Raw genomic sequence first — 11,227 nt, forward strand, 5'->3', positions numbered from 1 at the left:
ACATGCAGACATGACCGAGATGTTCTCCGGTCAATAACCAACAGCGGGATCTGGATACCCATGTTGGCTCCCACATGTTCCACGATGATCTCATCGGATGAACCACGATGTCAAGGACTCAATCAATCCCGTATACAATTCCCTTTGTCTAGCGGTATGGTACTTGCCCGAGATTCGATCGTCGGTATACCGATACCTTGTTCAATCTCGTTACCGGCAAGTCTCTTTACTCGTTCCGTAACACATCATCCCGTGATCAACCCCTTGGTCACATTGTGCACATTATGATGATGTCCTACCGAGTGGGCCCAGAGATACCTCTCCGTTTACACGGAGTGATAAAATCCCAATCTCGATTCGTGCCAACCCAACAGACACTTTCAGAGATACCCGTAGTGTACCTTTATAGCCACCCAGTTACGTTGTGACGTTTGGCACACCCAAAGCACTCCTACGGTATCCGGGAGTTGCACAATCTCATGGTCTAAGGAAATGATACTTGACATTAGAAAAGCTTTAGCATACGAACTACATGATCTTGTGCTAGGCTTAGGATTGGGTCTTGTCCATCACATCATTCTCCTAATGATGTGATCCCGTTATCAACGACATCCAATGTCCATGGTCAGGAAACCGTAACCATCTATTGATTAACGAGCTAGTCAACTAGAGGCTTACTAGGGACATGGTGTTGTCTATGTATCCACACATGTATCTGAGTTTCCTATCAATACAATTCTAGCATGGATAATAAACGATTATCATGAACAAGGAAATATAATAATAATCAATTTATTATTGCCTCTAGGGCATATTTCCAACACTAACACCCTCCCTCAATCTTAACTGTGGCCTGAAGTACAAACTAAGTTAAGATTGCGCCTGCAGCCTACAAACTGTGGTTGTGGAAGAGGCTTCGTGAAGATGTCAGCAAGTTGATCCTTTGATGATATGAACTTGATGCTAAGCAGCTTCTGTGCAACACGCTCTCGAACAAAGTGATAGTCAACCTCAATATGTTTTGTTCGAGCATGAAACACTGGGTTAGATGATAGGTATGTAGCACCAATGTTATCACACCAAAGCACTGGAGAGTGAACTGAAGGAACTCGCAACTCCCTCAGCAAGGACCGAACCCAAATGATCTTAGCTGTCGCATCAGCAACTACTTTGTACTCGGCTTCTGTGCTGCTGCGAGACACCGTAGCCTGCTTGCGAGCATTCCAGGCAATCAAGTTGGGACCAAGAAACACTGCATACCCCCCCGTGGATCGCCGGTCATCAGGACTACCAGCCCAGTCAGCATCAGAGAAGGCCGAGATCTCATAAGACGGCGCACACTGGAGACGCAAACCATGAGATGCAGTGAGGCATATATATCGCAGAATGCGCTTCACAGCGGACCAATGGGATGTCGTGGGCGCATGAAGAAACTGACAGACACGATTGACTGCATAAGAGACATCTGGTCTGGTGATAGTAAGATACTGCAGGCCTCCAACAAGACTGCGGTACTCAGTGGCATCATCAGAGGAGAGAGGATCACCATCATAAGCAGACAACCGATAAGTGGCAGACATAGGAGTAGCGACAGGTTTACACTGCAGCATACCAGCACGACGCAACAAATCCAGAGCGTACTTCTTCTGAGTAAGAGTGACTCCAGCAGAAGACCGTGACACCTCCAGACCAAGGAAGAAGTGCAGAGCACCGAGATCCTTAACAACAAAATCACCACTCAATGCAGCCACAAGGCGGTCTGCCGCAGCATCTGAGGAACTGATGAAAATAATATCATCAACATAGACCAGTAAATACATCGTAACCTCAGGGCGTTGAAGAAGGAACAATGATGTGTCAGCAGTAGAAGGATTGAACCCAAGTGCTCGCAAAACCGAACCAAGACGTGCATGCCAGGCACGGGGAGCCTGCTTAAGACCATAGAGCGCCTTAAAAAGACGACAGAGATGATTAGGACGTGCAGGATCCACAAACCCTGGTGGCTGACGCATATAAACCTCCTCCTCCAGAACTCCATGCAAAAAAGCGTTCTGCACATCAAGCTGACGAAGAAACCATCCTCGAGTAACAACAAGGGATAGTAGCAGACGAATGGTAGTAGGCTTGATAACTGGACTGAACGTGTCTTCATAGTCAAGACCATACCTCTGTTTGAAGCCCTTAGCCACTAACCTTGCCTTGTAACGCTCAATGGAGCCATCAGCATGCCGTTTAACTTTAAACACCCACTTAGAGTCAATGATATTGACCCCAGACACTGGAGGAACAAGCTGCCAGGTGTCATTCTTCAGCAATGCTTGAAACTCCTGTTCCATCGCGGCACGCCAGTGGGGAATGCCTAGTGCAGCCTAAAAGTGGCGAGGCTCGGTAGTGGGATCCGCAGCAGCATGAGCCATGCACGCGGCGAGCCACGCAACAGTCCCATCGGTCCGGATCTTAGGCTGAAAGACACCGGTCTGACTGCGTGTGTGATGTCGAGGAGCAACAGGTTGTGGTGACGACGCAGGGCATGATGCAGGCGACGAAGAAGGCGACCCCGAGTTGCCAGGGCTCGCGCCGGATCCACTGGGCGTCGGGGAGGCGGGCGGTGTGGCGCCCGACACGGCCACGTCGCCCAGGCCCACGCCGGAGCCGCTGAGCGCCTAAGAAGCAGGCGAGCCTAGGGTGGCCGGCCCATCGGGAGCCGAAACCAGCCCAGGTGAGCCTAGCGTGGCTGGCCCAGGAGCAACCTCCTGCGAGGCCAGCTCGGGCAACTCCCACGAGGCGGGCGAGGACGCCGCTCGCGGAGCGGGGTCAGGCGATGCCCGCGAGGCACCCGCGGGCGCAGCTCGTGCGGGTTGCGGTGTGCCGCCCGATATGCATGCCCCATGCACGCGATCGTCCTCCGGACGCGCCGGTGCTTGTTCTTCAAGGAGCTCGAGACGAGCGCCACGGCCAACACCTGCAGCATGGTTAGGGAGCAACATAGGAGCATATGCAACATCCACAAATTGATCAGGCAGAGGTGTGGTAGAAGAAGCGTCTGGCATAAGAGTGATAGAGGTATTCGGAAGTGCACGAAAGGGAAACACATTCTCATAAAAAACAACGTCACAAGAAATGTAAACGCGATTGGTGGGAACATGTAGGCATTTGTACCCTTTGTGAAGGGAACTATACCCAAGAAAAACACACTTTTTCGACCGAAACTCTAGCTTATGTTTATTATATGGACGCAAATGAGGCCAACAGGCACACCCGAAGACTTTGAGAAAGGTGTAGTCTGGGATTTCATTGAGCAAGAGTTCAAGTGGGGTTTTCATATTCAGTAGTCGTGAAGGAAGCCTATTGATCAAAAAACAGGCAGCGGAGAAAGCATCACTCCAGAACCTAAAAGGTACAAAGGCATGAGCTAACAAAGTGATGCCAGTTTCTACAAGGTGACGATGCTTACGTTCGGCAGTCCCATTTTGCTGATGCGTATGGGGGCAAGACACACGGTGTGTAATCCCAAGCTTGTTAAAGAATGAGTTGAGGTTGTGGTATTCACCCCCCCAGTCGCTTTGGACATGAATAATTTTCTGGCGAAGGAGACGCTCAACATGTGCTTGAAACTGGATAAACACATCAAACACATCATATTTTTTCTTAATAAGATAGAGCCAGATAAACCGACTATAAGCATCAATGAAACTGACATAATAATTATGGTCACTAACAGACGTTTGGGCATGACCCCATACATCGGAAAAAATAAGCTCAAAAGGATGTTTCACAACACGACTAGACTCTGAAAACGGGAGTTGGTGACTCTTGCCCTGCTGGCAGGCATCACAAATAGTTTCAGCAGTTTTATTTGACACAACTGGTAGCTCATGACGATGCAACACATGAAGGACTATGGGGGCGGCAGGATGACCAAGTTGCGCGTGCCAATGTGTAGGCGAGACACGAACACCACTGAACGCCTGAGGAGAAAACTGCATGGGAGGTGCGGTTGGCGCGTCAAGTGCATACAAGCCACGGCGAAGACCGCTAAGCAGAACGGTCCTCGTGTCCCGATCCTTGATAAAGAAACGAAAAGGGTGAAATTCAGTAAGGACATTATTGTCACGAGTAAGTTGTGGAACAGACAACAAACTACGCGAAGTAGTGGGAATACGAAGGATGTTAGACAAATGCAGTTTCCGTGAATTGTGTGCAAGAAGGGATGCCTGACCAACATGGGAGATGCACATACCTGCTCCGTTAGCGGTGTGCACCTGATCATGACCGCGATAAGGCTCCTGGACCGAGAGCTTGCTCATGTCGTTGGTGAGGTGGTTGGTAGCTCCCGTGTCCATGTACCACGAGGGATCAATCGAGTAGGATGGAGTACGCCCGTGCTCATGACCCACCACCGCAGCGGCCGCCTGTTTTTCATTCCCCTTGCCATTGTTGCCGAGGCCAAGGAAATCTTGCTTGTAGCGGCGATGACAACGAGAAGCTACGTGGCGCTCAATCCCACACAGCTGACACGCCTGCTGAGCACCACAACTGGGGCAGCAAGCCACCGGCCGCGATCCCCCTGTGATGGAGGGCGCGGCGCCCCGTGAGGGCTGAGATGTGCCCGCCGGCTTGGCAGGGAGCGACGGCTTCTGCGATTTGCCACGGGTTGCGGCGTTAGCAGAGGCAAAACTCGGAGTAGATCGACGCGCTTTGATGCGCTGTTCGTGACCAAGGAGCCGCGCATACAGTTCCCGTGGCGGGAGAGGCGCCTCGCGCCCATGGACGTTCTCAATGAGATTGTCATAGTCATCATCGAGGCCATTGAGCACATGAGTGGTGAAGTCCTCATCTCCAAGGGGCTGGCCAATGGAGGCCAGCGTGTCTACAAGTCCTGACATCTTGTTGAAGTACTCCGTGATGGTGAGGCCTCCAAGCTTGGTCTCCCCCAACTCAGTGCGGATAGAGTTAGCACGCGCCTGAGATTGAGAGGCAAAACTGCTGTGAAGTGCAGACCAAGCCTCCCGGGATGTCGCGGCGAAGATGACAAGCGACGACACGCTCGGAGTCAGCGAGGACTGGATGGCCGAAAGTATCGCCTGGTCTTGGGCCACCCACACATGATGAGCCGGGTGATACGGCGGCGGACACGGGATAGAGCCATCAACATAGCCCTCCAAGTAGCGACTCCGGAGGAGAGGTAGTTGTCCGGTGTAAGCTTCACCGGAAGAAGATGCGAGAAGTAGAACGGCGATGGCGCCGGAGCATAACCCGCATGGGGACCCATGTTCTGCCCATCATGGGGAGTGAAGGCCAAGGACGCCTCGTAGCCAGGACCGGAAGGGGCATCGACCGGACCAGGCGTGGCCATCGAAGACACGGCGGGCGCGGCGCCGTAGGCCGCGCCATAGGGTGACGGCGCTATCTGTGACGGCGGAGGCATCGGCCAGGTAGAAGGCATTGGTGGCGCGGCGCCGTAGGTTGGTGCAGGGGCGCCGTACCACGGAGCGTAGGTCGGGGTAGCGCCATAGTAGGACGGAAGGGCTCCGTAGGGTTGGGGAGCCGCCTCGTAGGCGGACGGTGCAGCGCCGCGAGAGGGTGGCGGCGCGAAGGCGAAGGTCGAGGGCGAGGCGCCACCAGTGGCGATCGGCGGCTGGGGCAGGCTCGGCCCGCCCTGCTCCTGCCCGCCCTGCCCGCCCTGCAGATGGCTTTCGGCGGGCAGCGACGGCTGCCGCCAAGCCGTGGCGAGTGGGGGGATGCGAGGAAGGGCGACGAGGGAGCGACGGGCGCGCCAGCAGGAGAGGAAGCCGAGGCGGCGGCGGAGTGCGCGGAGGCCATCGGGCTAGGCGGTGGCAGCGATCGGCGGAGGCGGCGGCGACAGCAAGGGGTGCAGCGGAAGACGGGAACCCTAGTCTGATACCATGTAAAACTAGAATATTGGGGCAACTGCTCGATACCCTTGGGGTGCGGCTATCTCATTATATATAAGTACCAAAGGGTACAAGCACAAGTACAACACGTATACATAAGTCTACGTATCCATATACAGTCTAACACTGATCACGTGCGGCTGCCGTCATAGGGGTACGAATCAAGCATAGTTCTGATGCAAGCCCGCAAGTTAAACTGAATTTAAGTTCTGATGCAAGCCCGCAAGTTAAACTGAATTTTACGCGCATTTTCACACCTAACCTAACACTTTTTGTTCCAACTCTGCTACGTCTCACGCTCACATTGTGCAAACATTACGCGTGGAATTGTGAGCGTAATTGGAGTGTGAATTTTTGTATACTAGCTAGCAAACTGAATTTCCCGAGATACTCACGTAGTCACATGTTAAAAACCTCAAGGAAAACCTAGAGCAACATGAACTGTATGTCAAACAACTGCAACCATTTAACAAGAGAGTAAAAATGTCTAGCTGGGACTCCACTTTTTATAGTGTTGCCTACAGCACCTAGATGAAGTTGATACGACCTCCATCTCTACATCCATTGCCTCCACAACATCCTTGAGAGTCGCTCTCAGTTTCTACACCGGCGGCGGCTGTAAACTCGAACTGTCGATGACCGAGCAGCATGGATGGCGAGAAGGTCGTCAACGCGTCTGCACAGGAATGCCACGTCCATTCCCAGGAGCTCCAAGAATTCGAGCGTCTTCTTCCACACCGTGAGGTCCTCATGAGATGAAGAAGAAGCAGCAGCAAGCAAGGGGGCCATGACGCACTCCGCGATGTTGCTGGTCTCCATGATCACCCTGGTAGCCAACTTATCGTTTGTCTCGAACAAGTTCCTGTGGAGGACCGCCTTCCGGGCGCAGCAGATCCCGTAGTACCTCCTGCGCAGGTCGTCGGGGAGGTCGATGACCGAACCGTCGATGACAACGTTGAAGTTCTCCACGCAGCCGAGATCGGTGCCTGGGTCGTCTTTGTCGTTGCCTGCTGCTTCTCCACTGACATTTTTGTTGCCATGGTTGCCGGATGCTGGGTTGTTGTCTTTGGTGATAATGACCTTTGGATGCTCCTTAGATATGACACCATGGTCGGAACCTTCTGCTTCGTCTGCATTGTGGAGAGTACCAACTCATTAAACAGAAGATTCAGATTTGATAGTCAACCTATTTAAGCGTACAGTTGATAAAATTATGAACAGGATGATGAAACTTGACTCACTCTGTATGCTATTCTCCTTGGGCGTGTCGAAACCCGGTGCTCCGCCTCTTAGTATATACACCTGAAAAGGTATACACCACTCCCAAAATCAGACCGCTAAATTCTGGAAGTGATCCCACAGTGCATTTGGAAGATAAAGTATTATGAAGGAAAGATGGAGAAAAGTCCATGAAATGTGTGGGAAGAACTCGCCTTGAATTTTTTCTTTAGGACGAGTCGAAAGACTACATCATCGCCGACCCTTAAATTATGCTTACGCGCAAATCCTCCCCACCCAGCGCTGAGCGCCTTGCTGTTATGTAGGTAATTTGTATCATAGCTCTCCCCATGCTCATCTTCTAATGTGATTAAATCATTCTTCTTTGGAAGATGCTCCGTGCAAAAGCTACCCGGTAGACCCTACAAGAGGAGAACAAAAGAAATGTTACATTTTTGCTTTGTAGTTTAACTTTCCAATATATAAAGAAAATTTACATAGATTCATTCATTTGGAAGGGGAGCCTTGGCGCAGTGGTAAAGCTGCTGCCTTGTGACCATGAGGTCATGGGTTCAAGTCCTGAATACAGCCTCTTACAGAAATGTAGGGAAAGGCTGCGTACTATAGACCCAAAGTGGTCGGACCCTTCCCTGGACCCTGCGCAAGCGGGAGCTACATGCACCAGGTTGCCCTTTTTTTTCATTCATTTGAAAACCTAATGTAGAAAGAAGACTTACCAGCCAAAAACCTTTAACTACGTGTGATTTCAACATACTCTTGGTGAAGCTGGGATATTCTCCTGGCAATTTCACCTTTTCTTCTTCTGTATCGCTTGTCAAATCTGATCCAAGAATGTCGTCAACCAATGCTGGTTTCCGTGCTATTTTCCTCCCCATCCTTCTCTTGGCAGATCTGAAACCGGTTGGCGCGCCTCTCTTCCTCTGTAATACAACCAAAGCACCTTGTACAAACAAAGAAATACCAGCTAAAAGACCTTAACTACATGTGATTTTGACATACGCTTGGTGAAGCTGGAAATTCTCCTGGCAATTTCACCTTTGCCTCCGCATCGCTTGTCAATGCCGAGTCATGAATGTCATCAACCAATGCCGGTTTCCGTGCCATTTTCTGCTCCATCCTTATCTTAACAGGCTTGGAACTCGCTGCCCCACCTTTCTTTCTCTGTAACACAACCGAAGCACATTATTCATAATTAGTCTTTGTACGAAAAATATCTTATTTGTAGTTAGTCTATTCCTCAAACATAAGAAACTTCTCTATGGTGAAGCTGGCTGCTGGGATATTCCCCTGGAAATTTCACCTTTGTCTCCGTATCGCCTGTCAAATCCGAGTTATGAATATCATCAACCAATGCCGGCTTCCGTGCCCTTTTCTGCTCCATCTTTCTCTTAGCAGGTTTGGAGCCCGCTGGCCGCCCTCTCTTCCTCTGTAACACAACCAAAGCACATTTTTCATAATTAATCTTTATAGGAAAAACTATCTTATTTATAGTTAGTCTGTTCCTCCAATACTAAGTGTGCGATCTGCTTACAGCTAGCCTTACACTTAATATGTTATCATATTCTCTGTTTTTCTTCCGCTGTTTTTCAGTGAAACAGAGTATGTTTATGGACATGTGATTGTTTAAACTTTTTAGTCGCAAAAATGTATGGATGAAGCTATATGGAATCATTTTTGCAGGACCTTACCGTGGGCACAAAAGTATCATCCTTGTCTCTGTTGGCAACCTTGAAACATGAGGGGAATCCTTTCTTTTTCTGCAACACAACAAATGAACGAACACAGGGTAGCTAATTTAATATTTGTTTATTAATGTGAGTAAAGGTAACAACTAGTGTGAGTTGTGAGATTTTTCAATCAGTCGAAATCTCTAAAGCAGAATAAACATAAAAAATAAGTTTACTTTGAAAGTGGTAGTCTTCCGAGCCGTGGGTTTAAAACGAACATCAGGGCGCATTTCCCCCTCAATATCCGTGCTCCCTGGCCTAATGATCTGCCATAAGTAGGTTAATTAGATCAAGAAGTCGCATGCTTATACTTTATACAATCATGACCAATATGAGGAGAATAATGAGGAGCTATTGCAACAATGAAAACCAACTATGCTCTATTCGATGTACTCCCTCTGTCCCGAAATACTCGTCGAAGAGATGGATAAAATTGGATGTATATATAACTAACACACGTCTAGATACATTCATTTCTCCGACAAGTATTTCCGGACGGAGGGAGTAGAAAAGTAAAGCGATGGGACACTTACTCTGAGAGGAACATAATCAACCTTAATTGCGGCAGAGTTTCGATGAACAACATTAGGCAGCTCCTCATCCTGTGATCACCAATTTTTCATGTTGCGCATCACAAGAAGTACAGATTTACAAATACCTCTAATTCTCTTATGAATAACCAGGAGAATGCTTGCAATATCATTGTGTATTTGTAGTAGCACTACAGTACTACTTAATAGGTATCACCAGGAAAAACATAAGGATATAACTTTTTTATCACTTCCACAAGGTAAGCATGGCGGAACATTCAGAAACAATAGAGAAAAGACTAACGTGAACACGAAACTAGTCGCACAGAAGACGAAAGAAGTGGCCGGACAATCTTAGTCAAAGCTTGCAATCAATCAAACCACACAAATTTAAGTTGTCGTTCATACCATGTGGGTTTATACCATTGTGTATTTTAGTCGCTAAAATGCAGAAAATGGTTAATAATGTACTCATACTCACCATGGGCTGTAAACCAGCATGAGCGGTAGTGACGCTGCCATTGCCAAGCGAAGAGAGTATGGGGATATCATCATTGTCATTGGTCATGGCAGACTGGATAGTCCATAGGCGGAGAAATCATCATTAGTTATGAAAAACAAAAAACAAAAATCTTCTCTTCTCAAGAACAACCTCTCCTCTTTCCGCAAAAAAGAAAAGAAAAAAAGAACAACCTCTCCTCTTTGTGCAGGATCATAATCATAAACAATCAAAGGCTCGAGACGATTAAGGAGCAGATGAAGCAGATGAGATTATGCAGTGAAATCAAATGAATGGTACTTACGTCGATGCACCTGCGTGGATCCGAGATAGGTTCCTTCCATGGGAGTAGGATCACCATGTCGTCCATGGATGGCTGCTTGGAGATAGCTAGCCGGATGCCTGGATCCGATCGAGGTCTTGAGGTGGGAGGAGGAGGAGAAGGAAAATGAAAGCAACGTTGGGCCTGGACGAAGATGTCGACGGGATTTTAAACTAGAAAAATCGAGACGTTGGAAATATCGCTTTTTTTCCAGATTAAGGGGCTGGAAATTAGAGGATTGTTTGTTATGTTTGGGAATTGGGAAGGCACAACTAATTAATTAGGTCCGAAATCAGAGGAGCTTTCCTCCCTTGGCTGCTGGTTCAATTTGCATCTATATATTTGCAGTCAGGTTCCAAGCGGATCTCCTATCACCACAAATCTGGGCCACCTTCCAACCTTTCCAAGGGTGGATTCCGTTGGAAATATTATTGAGGCATATTACTAAAAGAACAGAACAAAATGGCAAGTTATTGACAGTGAAACTCGAACTGACTTCAGTTCATCTGCCATTGTAGATCGGGCACACAGGCAGAAGATACATGCATGATCATCTCGAGGCCACCCGCCATGTCTCCATTCCACCACGGTCAAATCTGGCCACCCGCGAGGTGCAGCTCGAGTGCGGGCGTCCACCCCTGCCATGGCTCTCGGCTGGTGGAGGTGGAGGCGCAACATGGACGGTGGATTTCCCTTCCTATGCTTGTGCGGTTCAATCCACGGTGCGTTGGTGGCTGTTGAATATATGGTTTGTGCATGTCTATTGTATAGTCTGGCCCACCTCCTAGTCTTTGTATACTTGAGGTTGTGGCCCACTTTGTACTCCATATATACGTGCACTTTGCACCGATCAATACATCGTGAAGCATTGCCAAAACAATCGTTTCCAACATGGTATCATACCTACGATCCTAACCCTAACCTGTGCCGCCGCCGCCGCCGCCGCGATCCCATCGCCGCCGCAACCGCCGCCGCCACCCGCCGCCGCCGCCACC

The 11,227-nt window shown here is 49.2% G+C and overlaps 1 protein-coding gene across 1 annotated transcript; it reads right to left on the reverse strand.

The window, feature by feature from the left end:
* Nucleotides 1-6,509: 6,509 nt before the first annotated feature.
* Nucleotides 6,510-9,584, reverse strand: LOC123068138 (B3 domain-containing protein Os01g0234100-like). The gene is made up of 10 exons (XM_044490614.1): nucleotides 9,540-9,584; nucleotides 9,415-9,483; nucleotides 8,843-8,911; nucleotides 8,686-8,733; nucleotides 8,455-8,580; nucleotides 8,154-8,315; nucleotides 7,871-8,074; nucleotides 7,349-7,555; nucleotides 7,157-7,217; nucleotides 6,510-7,045 (listed from the first exon to the last, which is right to left on the reverse strand). Exons 1-10 carry the CDS (start codon nucleotides 9,582-9,584, stop codon nucleotides 6,510-6,512), a joined length of 1,527 nt encoding a protein of 508 aa, XP_044346549.1.
* Nucleotides 9,585-11,227: the final 1,643 nt, after the last annotated feature.

Source organism: Triticum aestivum, chromosome 3B (genome assembly GCF_018294505.1).
Source record: "Triticum aestivum cultivar Chinese Spring chromosome 3B, IWGSC CS RefSeq v2.1, whole genome shotgun sequence".
Taxonomy (NCBI): Eukaryota; Viridiplantae; Streptophyta; class Magnoliopsida; order Poales; family Poaceae; genus Triticum; species Triticum aestivum.